This window comes from Epinephelus moara, chromosome 16 (genome assembly GCF_006386435.1).
Source record: "Epinephelus moara isolate mb chromosome 16, YSFRI_EMoa_1.0, whole genome shotgun sequence".
In the NCBI taxonomy this organism is placed as follows: Eukaryota; Metazoa; Chordata; class Actinopteri; order Perciformes; family Serranidae; genus Epinephelus; species Epinephelus moara.
The window spans coordinates 41,097,405-41,114,276 of NC_065521.1; the positions used below are offsets into that span (position 1 = coordinate 41,097,405).

At 40.3% G+C, this 16,872-nt stretch overlaps 1 protein-coding gene across 4 annotated transcripts; it reads left to right on the forward strand.

The window, feature by feature from the left end:
- The first annotated feature begins 8,064 nt into the window (after positions 1 to 8,064).
- On the forward strand, positions 8,065 to 16,414 carry znf217 (zinc finger protein 217). Of its 4 annotated transcripts, XM_050066192.1 has the most exons (6): positions 8,319 to 8,486; positions 9,980 to 11,329; positions 11,459 to 11,557; positions 13,273 to 14,661; positions 14,766 to 14,890; positions 14,995 to 16,414. In XM_050066192.1, exons 2-5 carry the CDS (start codon positions 10,015 to 10,017, stop codon positions 14,876 to 14,878), a joined length of 2,916 nt encoding a protein of 971 aa, XP_049922149.1. In that variant the 5' UTR covers positions 8,319 to 8,486; positions 9,980 to 10,014; the 3' UTR covers positions 14,879 to 14,890; positions 14,995 to 16,414. The 4 variants fall into 4 exon arrangements, with proteins under 4 accessions (XP_049922147.1, XP_049922148.1, XP_049922149.1 ...); XM_050066190.1 differs by lacking the exon at positions 8,319 to 8,486 and adding an exon at positions 8,065 to 8,181 and having other exon boundaries at positions 14,766 to 16,414; XM_050066191.1 differs by lacking the exon at positions 8,319 to 8,486 and adding an exon at positions 8,188 to 8,312 and having other exon boundaries at positions 14,766 to 16,414.
- The last annotated feature ends 458 nt before the right edge of the window (positions 16,415 to 16,872 follow it).

Genomic DNA, 16,872 nt, shown 5'->3' on the forward strand with positions numbered 1-16,872 from the left:
ATCTTAACCCTAACCAAAGTAAGTTTATTTGCCTAAACCTAACCTCCGTAACTTTACATGAAGTATGTAACTTTACATTAAGTACGTAACACCTTGTGTGGGGCGCTAATTCGTAGCATATCATACGAACCATTGCGTGAGGATACGTTGCATTTTTCAGCCCCAGATGTTGCCGCTTGGTCAAACCCTTAATTTTTGGATACATTTTTATGCAACAGTTTGTGCCTTTTCTATGTAATTTTACACTGGAGATGCCATTAATTTCCTTTGCTACTTTCTTACCGTGAAAGACAAATGCACATGTTCTTAATATCAAGGGGGACATGTAATCAAAAATAACTGGGTTCTGTAATAACTCCAAAAATATGTGGATGAGCAAGTTTAGCAAAAATAAAATATGATATAATATGATAATATTATTCCAACTTATTTTAATGCACACGAGGGAAAGAACTAAGGTGTGACATGTGAGTCACACCTCGCTCTGATGGGTGTAGAGGCAAATACTGTAAGCCTAACTCATCTGTGTGTTTATCTGTAACACTGACAGGCAAGTGACGGTTAAATGACAGACATGGTTGCAAAAAAGCAAACTGACCGCAGCACAGGTCATCATTTGTAACTGTGACAGACAGAAAGATGACTGCTGGACATCACTGTGGAATACTAATCTACATTTCTCAGAGTCCACGAGACACCTTGGAGATAAAAGATGTAAAACAAGATCTAAGGAATTGTATATTTCAGGTAAAGGAAGGCCTCAAATCTTCTTTCACCATTTATGATGTAATTCCTGTGATGGATAGGACAGTGTGCAGCCTTTGGAAGGATGTGTTTTAGATAGTAATGTCTGAGACCCACCATTCACCCACCATTAAGTGATGAGTCGTGGCCCCTGAAGGCATAACTCACGCTGCTCCTTTGTTATCAATGAGACACACTCTTCGTGCATTACCCTCTATAATAGTTGTGATCATTTTAAATTGTGCATCAAAGTAATTGCCACGGCACTTAAGGAGAAAAAGTGAGGTATTGCTTGCAAGGTATAAGACATGTGGTCCATTGTCTGTCCTTTCCCCTGAGGATCGTTTCAAATTAAGATGAATGTGTGACGTTTTTTTTGCCGACACTATCGCTGGTATGTGCGAAGGGTTCATTACTAAACATAAAATCATCACTTGCTATCTTAAAGTGAAAAACTTTATATCACCCAAACTGAGCCTCACCACCAGCTCCTGATGACTTTACTTTCTTATGCTCTTATTAGGAAATTCACTCAGCTTCTGATGCATCTGGATATCCTGGAAAAAAAAACAGTGCAGATAAGGATAACAGCCGCATGCCTGTACACGCAGAACACCACAACTGTGAGAGTTAAACGGGAAGGCTTTGCTGTACAACTCTGGAAGCAGTCACATTTCATGAGGGCTGGTTAATCCCTTCTGTGCACAATCACAGACTAATACAATGAAATACAGATTAAAATGCATATAGATTGTACACGCTGCACAAGATCTGCTTGACCACCATGTTGCTGCAGTTCATCCCGGGACAATGCATGCAATTCTGTGAATGCACCGAGCTCAGAGGGGGTGGAACAAGGGAACAGTGGGCAGGGAGGCCTGACAGGAGGCCTGCTGTCAGCACTAATGTGCATCACAGCACTGCTCACTACTAGCAGATCTGTTCTGTGAGGAAGCATTACAGTGAAACAATTCCTCGGGCCGGTGAGAAGACAGTAATCACAGATTTTGATCTGATATCAAATTAATGGTGGCGAGCCCCTTAAAGCGAGGGTGAATCAGCAGGTCCTGCAGGCACAGGCACAACGTGTGTGTTTGTGTGTCAGGGAGGCATTCTAATGCAGATGCTCTCAAGTGACTTTTAGGGCTGGTTTTTGTGGGTCTTTTCAGGGGAATGTTACATCCTGCTGGAGGGACAAAAGGTGTCCGAGGTTTGATGCCAGAAATGCTATGAATTACTAAAGCTACTCTGATGCCTTTCAAAATACTGAAACATAACTGTCATGTGATGTTGTGTGTTTAAACATTTGCTTAATATTCAGATTCAGTGATGTGATCATGTTCTAACCTCGACTGAAAGATGATATAGTCAGCTGTGTTTTGAGAATACTTAATTGTAAGTTATAAGATGTTTAAGGCAAAAGTGCGTCCATTTTCTTTTTTGGACTTGGTTTGGTTCATGAAAAGTATACTGCAACAACCCAGTCTCACTCTGAAATCTCTGAAATCCGGCGCTTGGGCAGTGACTTGCAGCGTCAGATACTGATGAAAAAAGTACTTTAACATTGGCATGATACAGGGGGGAAACGTGGCGGGACAAAAACTAAAGTTAAGGCAGCGAAAGTCCGAGTAGGCCGGTGGGAGGGGTGGTGGATGCTAACAAACACTTGTTTGTTTGTTTGTTTGTTTGTTTGTTGTAAAGCCAAATCCTTGTTTTTGTTTTGTTTGTTCTTCCTAAACCCGACCACATGCATTTGTTGTTGGAGGATAAAAGAAACGTCATTTTGCATTGTTGTACTGGCGTAGCGCGTTTATTTTAAAAGAGACTGTGTGGAAATGTTGAATTTCATGTGAAAACAGAAGTGTATTTTGAAAGAAGTCAATGCATGTAACAGGCAGAACTTGACACGGTGTCCCAGAACGTCAACAACCAACATACCCAGGGTACCTTGCACATCGTATAAACAGAAACACAGCAAGTTGCACCGAGGAGATATAAGTTAGATACTACTGTAAAAATGCGTAGAAAGCATAGCATGCATTGCCCAAAACAAGATATCATACACTGCGCTGCCACAGAAACAGTATAAATAATAATAAATATTGGTCAAAATGTATTTTGAAGGTTAAAAACATTCTTGCTGAATGTGGATTATGGCTTGTTCGTGCAGCTATCTCTACTAAATACAGACAATTTTAGGTTAACCTCAGACTCACGGATATGTATCTTTAAGATCAGCCCAGTCACCAAAAGAAAATGTTGGCATTATGTTTCAGCAAACCACAAATATATTACATTTGCACATTTCATATGTATCATATCAACACTTTTAAAGTGTAGTTTATGAGTTTTAAGTCTTGTGTGTGATTAATCCTGGCTTCATATGGGTAGAGGAAAAGTCTGCTAGCTGCTAGGCTAATTTATACAATGTAAAATGCCATAGGCTTGTGCTAATAACGTTAGCATGTTATATTTGTTTGGAAAACATGTTTAGTATAAGACAGTTGTTTTGTCGGTGAACCTTGTGAGTTGTTATGGAGCCGAATTTTGTAACATTATCTTTGTTAAATGTTGCTGTTTTTCCTGGATTTATATGAGTAGAGGAAAAGTCCGCTAGTCGCTAGGCTAATTTATACAATGTAAAATGCCATAGGCTTGTGCTAATAACATTAGCAGTGGGGGAGCCAGCAATTGCCCCCCCTGAACCCCCCTTAGGGGCACCACTGATTACTGGACAACAAGTGTGGCTGTTCGCTTACATTATATTCTTTGTGTCTTTTGTTTTTTATGAGTAACTATGTCCATACAGATTACTATTTAGTGGCAAAGTCTAAAAGTCAATAAAGGTTATACAGACAGCAGCACAGCAGCAGCAGAGTCAAACAAAGAGCCCTCCCCCTTCTCTCAGTTTCTCCTCAGGAAAGAAGCAGAAATATTTCAAACATGTACAGAACCCAGAAAAGGAATGCTTTTGGTGACTGATAAAATTTCTCCCGTGATCAACAACACAACAGCTGGTTGCGTTGAATAAACATCACCGGCTAGGGGTGAAAAAAAGGAGATTATATATTATCAGAGTCTCTCAGGAGCGACACCAGGATTATGAAAGAAGCCAGGCTGTGAATCTGGAGGAGAACAATGCAGTCAGCTGCTCCTGACACGTCAAGACAAAAAGAAGCCACCGCAGCCTTTCCCCATTCGCCGATCCAGTTCCTATCAGGCTGTCTGTCTCCTGAATACATAATTATTCATTCACGCATTTGGCTTTTTCAAAGATGCCACTTTATCTTTAATTAAAACGTACTGCTTTTGGTTTGAATGCATACATGTATGTGTTTTTTTTGGGGGGGAGATACAATCAGACAATGAGTTTGCAGGATTGTGGAGGAGAAATTACATTAGCATAAAGTCAAACAATAGGACGACGTTAATTAAATCAGTAAAAAGTAAACAATGTTCACCCACTTGTTGCCGTCATTACCTCCACAGAGGATGAATCATAATTAAATAACTGCAGCAGCATTGATGATAAATTAACAACCCAGTTAAAGAATACCTGTCCTGTTAAACACAAACTACCACCACCTACACATAGAGGGTGTTCTTTTATGATGGGCTATAACATCTCGTGGCAATCTCATCATCCGGAGGCATCATACTGCTTCTCCAGATTGATAGCCTTTCACAGAGCCTTTGTGGCCACAGAACAATGGGAAATGAGCGGGAGGCCTCGATGTGTCACATGTGGTGCCTTTGATTAACATACTAGACTTGTTTGTGTAACAGGATCTCGGGGTGAGGCAAGAATACCAAAAACTGAATAAGAGTGTTGCAGGGGGTGCGAAAATGTTTTAATTTAGGGCAGCGCATGTCAATGACTGACTCTTATTATGTCTTATTTTGCGCTTTTGGCACTCAGAGAACATGTGGCCTGTTAAACGCAAGATTTGATCACATGAAATAAACATTAAAGGTTGTTTAAGTGTATTAACTCCTTTTTTTAATGCTTGAATGCCATATGATGCCTGTATTGGCATCTGGCACGTGCTTAATAATCATTGCTGTGCTTGACAAACCTGTGGATCTACTTGTGCTTTCATTACAAAGACAACCCTGCGTTGGTCTGACTGGTTTGGTAACAACAAGGATTATAAAATTAGCTTTAATATATAGGCAAAACACTATAATAAAAAGAGGCAGGGTAACAGCCCAGCCTAATGTGAGAGATGGTTTGGGTCTTTGTTCACTGTTTCCTCGCTGGGAGTGATGACTGATAAAGTTTTTTTTCTCTTTCCGTCATTGCTGCCACTGGGGGGAGGGTGTGTGTGTCTCAGTAATGAGTGTACACTGAAGTCTGCTGAATATCCTCATTGATTGAGGGATGTATGGCTGCAGGCAACCATCAATGCCTGGTGTCTGTCTGCAAGGGTTTAAGGGTGGAGGAGGGGCTGTTGTTTAACTTCACATTAGCCTGTGGGTGCTACTGTAGGTGACAGTCTTTAAATCATAAAAATCAGAGTGTTATTCTGACAGGGGTATTTCCTGTCTATACAATCTGATAGTGACTTTACATTATCCCCGACATACTGTTGTATTATTAGGATTATAGGCTGGTATTAAACATTTAGACTCTTAAAATGCAAACTCAGAACCTTTTTATTCTCGAGCGTTTTTAACTAAATGTTTCCAGAACCAGTCTTACTATTGTTTTATTCTGAATACAATTTTAAATCTTTAATTTAGCTTATTTGTTTACTGCTTTATTATCCTCTCATCTTTAATTGCACTGTTTTAACTTCTACTTCCTTTTATTTGAACTTTTATTGTGTTGTTTTTAACTACCTACCTACCGCCATGTGTTAAATGTGCTTTATAAATAAAACTGTCCTGCCTCTTTAAGATCAAACATACATTTGCATGAATGCCTCTTTATGTTTAGGTGAGACAAAATCAAACTGATTATAAAACTGGCCTGCTTTGACTTATTTCTATTTTATAAATGGGAAGAAGAAGACATTTTACATGACTCAACCAACCTGCTTCTGCAAAAGAAAAAAACCTCCTCATGTAACTGTGAAAAGTTTGAAGCACCCCTCCCCCATCTCCACATGGTAGCTGATGCATGACATGAGAGTGTGGAAGAAAGGGTACGACTTAAGGTGGGTGCAAGGCAGCATTACATATGAAGCAGTGTTGTTGTGTAGCTTGTGGCTGTAGCCAGCATAAGGAACTCAATCTGTGACAGTTTAAATATCATAAAACAGCTTTAGACATGTTATCACACTGGCTAGTTTTAAGCCAGTGAACTAATCACAGTAAAATAAACAAATAAATACATTAAAATAGACTTCACAGTAATGGAATTGTAAGATGTTACTTTGCATAATGTTTAAAATATATATTAAAAAGCTAATTATATGTTGCCTTCTTTATTGGCATGTATAAACATTATGTAGGGTAGGATGACCCCACCCCTTTAATTCCTCTCCTAACCAAAAGTATTATATTATTATATAATATATATTATATAAGTAGTACAGAACAGAAAACTACCTTAATATGCTTAAAAATCAATAATCCTGACTATGATAAATGTAATACAACTGCTACGCTCAACACGTGTTGAATGGCTGTGCTCCAGTGATTGATGACATTTTATCTGACTTGCTGCATTCCTCACATTTATTCCACCTGAATCATTTTAGGGTAAAATGATCTAATATTTTGTCACTGGAAAATAGTCATCTAAGTTGTACATAAAAAGCTTTGACATATCTGTGATAATGGGGGATTTGTCAGTCATTCAATTTAGGAAAAAAAAAAGATGTTTCTCCTTTAAAGTAAAAATGTAAAGTTAGACCCTTTGGGGCAAGATACTCCCTTAGAGAGGGGGTGAAACCCCCAGGGGCATTGTGCCTCAAAGTTTTATTGAGTCAGATTATTTGGTATGTAGTCATATGTCATATATGTATTATTGTAACTTTAACAGCTTGCTAGCGTTGGTTGTGAACAGTAAATTGTGGTTACTGTAATTAGTGTTACTGTAAGTTGAAGCATTCTCTGGCACAAGAATTTCCCTCAGGATATACAAAGTTCTATAGACAATGAAAACATGTTTGTGAGCGGAGAGCGTAGGCATTTTCATTTTTTGCGCTTAATGGTCACACATAGATATGCTGGAAGTGCTGCATCATCATCCTGTACATGCTAAAATTATATTTTTATTATATTAAAAAAAATCATTAAAAGTCATACTATAGTATTTTCTTGAAACAATCAAAAAGTCATAATATAGTGTGCTGTTAGAATAAATCATATGAAATCATAGCATAGTATGTCGGGGAAAATAATCAAAAGTAATTATATAGTATGTTCTAAAAAATCATAAAAAGTCATAAAGTCAAAGTATGTTGAAATACAATCATCAAAAGTTATAGAAAATAATAAAGTCACAGTGTGTCAAGAAAATCATAAACAGTCCTGGAATCATTTTTCAAGTCATAGTCTAGTATGTCTTAAAAAAATCATAAAAAGTCATAGAAAATAATAAAGTAATCACAAGTTGAAAAAAATCATAAAAGGTCACAGTATAGTATTTTCTAAAAATAATCAACCAAAGTCATAAAAATAATAAAGTCATAGTAGAATATGTCTTAAGAAAAGGATAAAAATAAAAATAATAGTCATAGTAGGTAAAAAAAAATCAGCAATATTCATAATATAGTATGTCTTAAAAAATTACAAAAGTCATAAAATAATAAAGTCATAGTTTGTTGAAAAAAATAATTAAAAGTCATAAAAAATAATAAAGTCATAGTTTGTTGAAAAAAATAATAAAAGTCATAAAAATAATAAAGTCATAGTATGTTGAAAAAACCCCCATAAAGCCATAGTAAAGTATGTCTTAAAAAATAATAAAAATAAAAATAATTGTCATAGTATGTCAAAAAAAAGTCAGAAAAATAAAATCAGTTTGTTGAAAAAAATCATAAAAAGTCATAGTATAGAATGTCTTAAAAATAATCATTAAAAGTCATAAAAATAATAAAGTCATAGTATAATATGTCGAAAAAAATAATAAAAAGTAATAAAAAATCATCAAAAAAATAATCGGTCATAGTATGTTGGAAAAAAGTCATAAAAGTCACAGTATAGCATCTCTTTAAAAAACCATAAACATTTATTAAATGTTACAGTGACCTGACTTTGTTCCTCAGAGGGGCATCTTCCCCCATCATCCCCTTCAATCCTTTTCCTCTGTTATTCGCGACCACGTGACTGCCCTGTGGGTTTTTTGGGGTTGCCGTGCACGCGCTCCATCTTCCCCTTGAGAATCGCTGGAGAGAGTAAGCGAGAGGGCGCGCGCGTCAGAGAGTTCAACAGCTGCACAGTGAGAGGACTCGAACAAATATGATTCACATTCAAACAATTGAATAGGTGAGCTGTCCGTGTGTGTGTGTGTGTGAGTGTGTGTGTGAGAGAGAGTGTGTGTGTGAAATGAAGAAGCAACTCCGCTGAGCTCAGTCGGCCGTTGTATCAGTGTCATTATTAATCCGGAAACTCAGTTGGTAGGTATTGTTTGGTGAGTTTGCTACAGTTTGGTCGAAGTCGGGACAACAGAGAGAAAAGAGTTGCTAACGTTGGTGTCGTCACAGTGCGCGTGAGCCTGCGCTGGAGTTAGCGTATTGTGAAGTAACTTTATCCGGGCTGAGTTTCCAAAGTGGCGTTAAACTAATCAATAAGTAAGTACACACCGTTTGTCGATTTGAACCCACTCTGCTGTCATTTAACCAACATCCTCTGTGCCCGAGCGTGTGTGAGGTAACGTTAGCTTTACTCTTATGTTGATTTGGAGCAATCAGCGACATGATTGATATTGATCTCAGCAGAAGTGACCGCATTCCTCGTGCTCCGCTTATTATGCACACATAGACACGTAATAGCCTCTCCGGTTATTAGCCGTTGACCGTTAAACTGCGACTTTGAGCCGCTTGTCTCACCAGAAAGTTAGTGGCGTTAACGAGGGCTGGTGGGTGAATGCGTGAATAACAAGGTGGCTAACGTTAACGCTGCCTCGCACAAAGCATGCGTGTGCTTTAAAGAAAATCACCCAGTCATTATCATCGACTGTTGCATGTGCTCACCTGGGTTTAATCAAATAGCACACAACTTAATACAGCTATTTAAATAAGGCACTAATGTATATCTGTATCACACAGGAGAACTTTAATAGCCTGCAACTGTTAACACTATATTTTAACGCACATTAATGTGTTTGGTAAATTAACAACACAAATACACAATAGTGAGCTGCTGTGTGCTCTGCTGTTGTCACTCTCTCCTCTTTCTCTTGTATGAGCCTTCAGCTTTTGAACTTGCTTGTCCAGTCACTCCACCCTGGTGCCAAACAAACTGAGAGTGTGATTTGACTGTCTTAAAGTTTGACTCTCTCTCTGTCTTTCTATATATATATATATATATATATATATATATATATGCNTACATATATATATATATGCATAAGCAGTTCATTATACATGCTGAAAGAGCTACTGTGGCAAAACCACACAGAGGCAGTGGTCAAAAGGAAAAGTAAAACAAAGTGTTCTGTGCCCTGTGCATACCGTAGAAACGTGCAATGTGTGAGTCAACGAGGCAGCAGAGGACTGTGGGTTGGTATAACATGAAAAAGTTTGTATCTTAGGTGTGTGGCTGTTGTTGAATGTTCAGTGCCAATCAAGATAAGTCCTTGAGACATTGCTTAAGACTTAATTTTGGGTGTGATCAAGCCGCAAGACAGTTGTGTGTGTCCAGAAAAATGTAGGCTTTTTAATTCAGTGGCAGTGCATTATTCAACATTTAATAGTCTTATTTTGAAATGATGTAGCTGATTTGTTTTTAAGATACTTAAATATGAGCAGGAATGACAGTCAGTGTGTTAGCCAAATTCTGCAGTTGATAGCTCACAAGTTAAGGTTTATATGCATAATAAGAAAGATACTGCTTTTGAGAAAGGAAAACGCTGCCTCTATATGTTATCAATGCCCTGTACAGAGAGGAAATGAGTTGTCTGTGCAGTTGATTGCTAAAAAGATACATTTCCTGTTTCACTAAAAGGGAAGGCCATTCTCTCCGTGTGGTGTATTTTAAACTGATTTTATCTTAAGTTAGGTAACAGCTACCTGATCCTGTTTTGATACTCAGCAGTCTAAAGACATTCTCCCATTGTTTCCAGGTTCCCATTAATCTGGACGGCGTTGTTGTAGGACAATGCCGACTCACTCGCTGTCGCCGTTTGCGGAGAGCCCAGATGGACTTGCCCAAGATATTCTTATTAGTAACAATGCAAGCATCCCAGGGCCGGGCTCGAGCATGACACCACACACCACCTACTCAGAGAAGGCTGTGTTGCAATCAGGAGGAAGTGTGTCGTGTATGTTCTGTGAGCAGACTTTTACACATCAGGATGAGCTAGGACCCCACGTGTTAACAGAGCACCCTACTACTTTCTTTGAGCCAGCTGTGCTCAGAGTGGAAGCAGAGTTCAGGATCCCAGGAGAGAGGCCCCACCCCAAAGAGAGCAGCCTGAATGCTGCTGACAAAGAGGAGGTGCACAGCTGTATCGTGTGCAGTCAGGTGTCGCAAGATGCCAGTGAGCTGGAGACCCACATGAGGAAGCACAAGGACTATTTTACTTACTGCTGCAATGTCTGCGGACGGCGTTTCAGAGAGCCGTGGTTCCTCAAGAACCACATGAAGATGCATGTAAAGCCAGGACCAAAGAGCAAGGCCCAGCAAGACCTGGAGACCCCGGCTACAATCAACGGCATCATCCAAGACCCTGCTTCAGAGCCTGTGGTCACAGTTTACAAAATGTGCATGGTTTGTGGGTTTTTCTTCCCCGATCATGACAGCTTGGCTGAACATAGTAAAGTACACAATAGAGAGGTGGAGCCTGGCAAAGACAAAGACAAGGAGAAGGTGGATGGCACGACTGAATCCCTTGACAAACAGGAAGCATTCCTTCACAGTCTAAACCTCATGCCTCGCTCCTCTGTAAATAGTTTGCAACATGAGAGATCATCAAAATGGATTCCCCAGCTTGATCCCTTCAACACATACCAGGCCTGGCAACTTGCTACAAAGGGAAAGATAGCAGTAGGTCCAAATAATATTAAAGATATTGGCCTAGACGCCAGCACAGACAATGAAGAATGCAGCTCTGATAAGGAGGAGATGAATATTTGGTCTGAGGGTCAAGGAGACAAAGCTGCGAAAGAGGGCCTTGGGAGGGAGCTCAGATCTCAGCAGCAGGCTGTGGTAGGAAACGCAGCGCTGCAGCGGAGGTCTCTAATGCAAAAAAATAAAGACAAAGAAAGACCAACTACTTGTGAGGAGTGTCAGAGAACCTTCAGGACCTACCACCAGTTAGTGCTCCACTCCAGGGTCCACAAGCGTGAGAGGGCTGGTGGAGAGAGTCCAACTTCCTCTGTAGATGGGAAGTTGTCAAGAGTGGGCTCACTTGAGCAGGCAGAGGAGGGCAGCGAGGAGGGCTTTGAGGAGGCAGCACTGGCAGAAAATCCAGGTACACACATGCTTCATTCATACTGCCTTCTTTGTAGTTCAGGAATTGTGACAGTGAACTCTTTTACCAAGTGCTCCCTCTGCTGGTGGGAGGAATAATAACACCTGCTATTTGTGTCTGTTTCCAAAGGTGAAGATGGATCAAAAGTCAGATCGAAAGGATGCAGTTACTGCGGCAAATCATTCCGATCAAGCTATTACCTCACAGTTCACCTGAGGACCCACACAGGTGAGTACAAAACATTTAGCTTGAATGATTCCTTTATGAATATGAGCCTGCATATATCAAAGGGTCAGTTTACATCTATTGAAGTGGGGTTGCATTAGCAGTGGGCGATATGGCCCTAAAATTTTATTACAATATTTCAAGGTATTTTTTGCAGTAATGATATTCGAAACGAAATTAGTAAAAAAAAATATTAATTTAAGAAAATAGAATTGCAACAAAATAAGTGATATAGTTTAACAGTTTGCTTCAAATATTCAGTAAAAACTAAAATGATCTCTCATTTCACTCAGAGTGAGATTCAGATTCTGTTCACAATATTAATGGTTCAACTAAATAAAATCTACCACAAATTACACATTTAAACAGCTCGTAAATACAAAAAATATCCCCTGGGATCTATATATATAAATCAACAGCTGATTTCCTTTGTTTAGTAAAATCCTAAATGATTGAGTTGTTTTTTCCACCTGGACCTTAATGCTCTGCCATTTCTCCTCTAATCATCACGCTGTAACCTGTGACAGGCTGTTATGATACCACAGCTATCACACAGTCACATATATGGAGTTTTTTGTCGAGCCGCGAGCGTCACGTAGGTTTACATTAACAAAGGTTTATGATAAAACCACTTGACGACACCGACTCCTGTGCGCACGGCGAAAGAGGAGAGGGAGAGACGCTGTGCTGCTGCCAGAGGAGCTGCTGAATGAGTTCCCTCTGAGCTGTAAGTCACTAAAAGAGTCTGAGAAGTCCGGGGCTGTTCATAAAACATTCAGGACGCCACAGTTTATTCCACACTACTGAGGCTGCTCATCTTTTTGGAGCCACTGCGGAGTCGGTAATAATTTCTCTTTCAGCCATGCTTGTTGTTGCCGTGGGTAACAGTATGACGTCAGTGTCAGCAAGTCGATATGAATTTCTTACATGATATTAAAAGTTGTTCTGGTATTATTGTGAATGAGATGATATGGCACACCCCTAGGTTGCATGAGGCACTTATCCGTAGTTAGTATATTACATACAGTAGCCTAGATGTTGGTTGGCAAGCCCCTAATTTGGAAAAGTCAAAAAAAAAAACCGTCACCTAAAATGTCAATATCAGTGTATGCTATATTTAGAATATTTTCATCACTTTACTTGGCAATGAAACGGCCATTTCGACGGGGAACTGAGGCTGTTCTGTCGCTCTCTTCAAAGCCAGACTCCATTGAGAAAAACAGTAATTTAACACAGCTGAACACAGGAGCTGCTCGTCTACTGCTGCCTCAAACAGTCATTTTCTTGGTGTTATTTTGTGACTTTGGCATTTAAGAGTTTTAGTTTGGATTCACTGAAGTCATACAGTAATACAAACCAACTAACTGATGGAGGCAGCAGCAGACCAGGAACCCCTATGTTCAGCAAGCTAAAATGACTGGTTTTGTCAATGGAGTCTGGTGGCTTTGACGAGAGCAAAGATGGACAGCCCTTTCCCTGCCAGAGAACGCTGTCTGACTGCAAGTTAAAGCTGCAAATGGCGGTACTCATGTCTGCCTCTCCAAACTGGGGGCGTGCTAACTGACATCTACTGTAGGTAATAGACTGAGTATTTAAAAATACCTCATACAACCCCACTTCAAAAGATCAGAACTAACCCTTTAACCCAGCTGTGTACAGCAGGCCTAATTCTGTGTCTTATATTTTGAGCTATGCTTGTACACATCTGTTTGTTTCAGGTGAAAAACCATTCAAATGTGCTTACTGTGACTACGCTGCAGCCCAGAAGACTTCACTGAAGTACCACCTGGATCGGCGTCACAAGGACAAACCCTACGTGGACATTTCCAACAGGTCCATGCCTTTAGTGCCTTTTCCTAATGAGAGAAAACACGTAATTGACAATGAAAATCCTGCTCCGAATAGATCCAAACTCTGGATTCCCGGAGCCAGATCGTGCACCAGTGGAACACCAGAGGACGCATTTGATAGCATAGGTAGCAAGCTTGGCAAACCACTCGTCCAGATGAATGCTGAGTACGAGAAATTAATTGCTAAGTCTGCTTACTCGCCAACTGACGATGTGGTCGTAAAGTGCCCCGTACCTGTTAACCTGAAGATGGAAAGGGAGGAGATAAACGTTGAGAACTCTGAGGCCCCATTAAATCTGTCCTTAAAAGTGTCTCTCTCCATCTCTGCCAGTGCAGAACCCAGAAATGGATTAATTCCAATTGCCTGTTCGTTTTGTGCGTATAAAACCATGTACCCAGAGGTTCTCATCATGCACAAAAAGCTCACTCATAAAGATAAGTCAGACAGCAGGAAAAAGATTGGATACGGCAGTTTGAAACAAAAACGTTACACAGGCTGCCCCCCTGCGCTTGATGGGAAAGACGTCACCCCGCTTCCGATGTTTGACCGGCGCCACCCTCGTCGAACCAAGTCCCCTCCCCCTCAGGCTGCAAAGCCACAAGAAAAGACACCTAGTAACCCACCTCATGCACCCAAGCGGTCCCCTATCCATGCACCCACACATGATGTTGTCCAGGAGACTCAGCGTTACACACATAACAGTGACACACACCCCATTCAGGAACCCTCCAGGTATACGGAGCTCATGAGGAAAACCAACACAGGCAGCAAGTACACCATGGAGCGACCAGGCCCCCCAGACAGAGTGGGCATCGGTGAGAGGAGTTACCCAGCCAGAAGTGGTGTCATCTGGCACTCGGACGCTGCCAGGCTGTGCCTGTCGAGCCGATTTGGGAGCCTCCCTCAGATGGATTTTGGTGAACCTTCCAGCAAGAGATTTAAGTACGCAGTACCTCCAGGCAGGGAAGCTGACACCAGTGAGAAGCCTGGCTTTAGAGGACCAGCAGGGAATGTGTCCAACAGGCTGCTTATCTCAGGGAGGAGTGTGAAAACGCCGCCACAAATGTCGGGCCCATCCACCGTCTCTGAGACCCTGGGCCCTTTGAAGGCTACATCTACAGCTATCGGAGGAGGCTTGGATTCTGAGTGGAGCATGATGAACCTTCTGCGCTCCTACCCACCCAATGACCTGGCATCCCTCTATCACAGCGCACCAGTCAACCCCAGTCATGGAGGACTGGCCAACCCAAGATCAGGTATGTAACAGGTTAGCAGGTTCAGGACACATACTCAGAGGAGGTTACTTTACAGCCACATGTTGTAGCAGTGTGTAGAGTTAACATCAAAGTTTTTGTCTCAGGGGGCAGAACTGTGCTGTACCAACACTTACCCACTCTGCCCAACCTTCAGAGGAGAGACCTCCCGGGCCCTTTCCCTAATCAACGCTATGGGACCACTGACAAAAGTAACTAAAGTGGCACCAAGGTAAAAGGTTGAAAACATTTTCAAACCATCAACAGAATCGTTGAAAAGTTTTACCTGGTACTAATATTTGAAAACATGAAAAGTGTTTTTCTTCTTCTCTCTAGATTTGCTGCTCCCTTATTTTGGAGAACGTCTTGAAATAATTCAATATACTGATTAAAGAGAGGTGGTTTGTGCTGAAGAAAGTACCTAGGCTCCCCTGATTTAGCAATTTTTTTGAATAGAGGGAAATTGTGTTGCAAAGACATTTCAGGCCCGACGCCTTTAGTGTACATTTGTTTTCTTTTTTGAATGAGAAGTGCAAATCATCTCTCCTAACAGACGTTATTTCACTGGTGTGCACTCAGAGTTGTTGCTTAATCCATGTTTGACCCACACTAATGCTCAGATATCTGTAAATGTGTATGACATAAAAGTTGTATGTGGGATAACATAAATATATTTGTAAGCTTTCAGTACATGAAAATATATAAAGTAAAAACTTAAAATGTAATTTGTGTGAAAAATTGCTGCTCTGTTCATTTACTGTTCATGTCCAGGCAGTGATTAAGCACTATTTTTTGTCCTTTTCCAAGGCACTGAAGGGTGGGGATTTTCTGTTTGATAGCGCCATGGCTTGGGCCCAGTGGTTTACAAACAGGCCACAGTAACAAGTCCTGTGAACGTAGAAGTGGTCTACCTCATGTCGTGCCCTCGACACTGTTCTTATTGTAAAGCTGCTGTAGCTACCATGTCAGCTGAGCCTCTGTCCGTAGCTGTCTTATCGACCAGAGACGGATGTTTTGAGTTGAAGTAGAACTAGATGGACATGAGTTTGTCAGGCGTCACGGTCGTTTGGAGGCACCACATTAAACACAAACTGATCTGGTGATACAGAACAACTACTGCTGAGGCCATATTGACCTGTGGCACGATTATCTGTAACACAGTGTGGAGTTCTTTGATACTGTTGGTATTAACAAGCCCAGTTTTAAACACGGAACATGTTTTCTGGTTATTTGTTCTTTAGAAACAGCCGTCATCTGCTTTAGTGGTGCCTGAAATCCATAAGCTGTAAACTGTACCAAATCTCATGAGTCCTGTTTGTGAATGAAATGGTCATGCTGAATTATTTGGACTGCACATTTAGTCACTTTTCAGGAGTTTGCTTTCACTATGCAGAGTCTTGAAAGTGTTTTGTTTCAAGTGGAGGCAGTCAGTCCCAGCTGGTCATCAAGTGGTCCTTTAGATGTTGAATGACTGTAGTTTTGAAAAACGAAAAGGAAAAAAAAAACAAACAGAAGCAGCTATGTTGATTAATGGCTCGATTAATTACACTGTGAACAAAAGGTCTCAGGTTAACTCATTTACGAGCTATTTAGTCTGTTGTGTGATCTAGTAGTTTGCCACTTTGAAAGGCTCGGGTTAAGTTATTTCTTTTGTTTTTTTGTTTGGTATTCACATTACCTGTGTACTTATGTAAAATTGAAAATATTGTTTGAGAGTTGTATGACACATTTCAATAATAAAGTGAGGCGGAAAGCTGTGTGTTATTTGTTCCTTCACTGACGAACACGGGTTCAGCTGCAGTCTCATTCAGTGAAACAGGTATTGTCTTTAATACCTCACACATACCTGTAGCTGAAATACTTTTGATTTGTCAAACCTAGTATTTTATGGGTTGTATCATACCTCTTGCAAATCTAATATGTCTCTATTTTTAATTCTCCTCAAAAGCACTTCATCAATGCTAGGACTGGGAGACAAAATTGAACATAATATTTCTGACCAAATACCCTCTCTGATGCAAAAAAAATATATGGATGACTGTTGTTTTGTGTTTTTCGATGAGATTTTTGATCGACAATCATCAATAATGTGGATATAACGACCAAATGGGTTACGGCAAAAATTAAAGTTGATAAATTTACATCACTTAACTATATTTCAGCCTTCAAAACAAGGGAAAAAACATTTATGTCACATCACAATACAACAATATC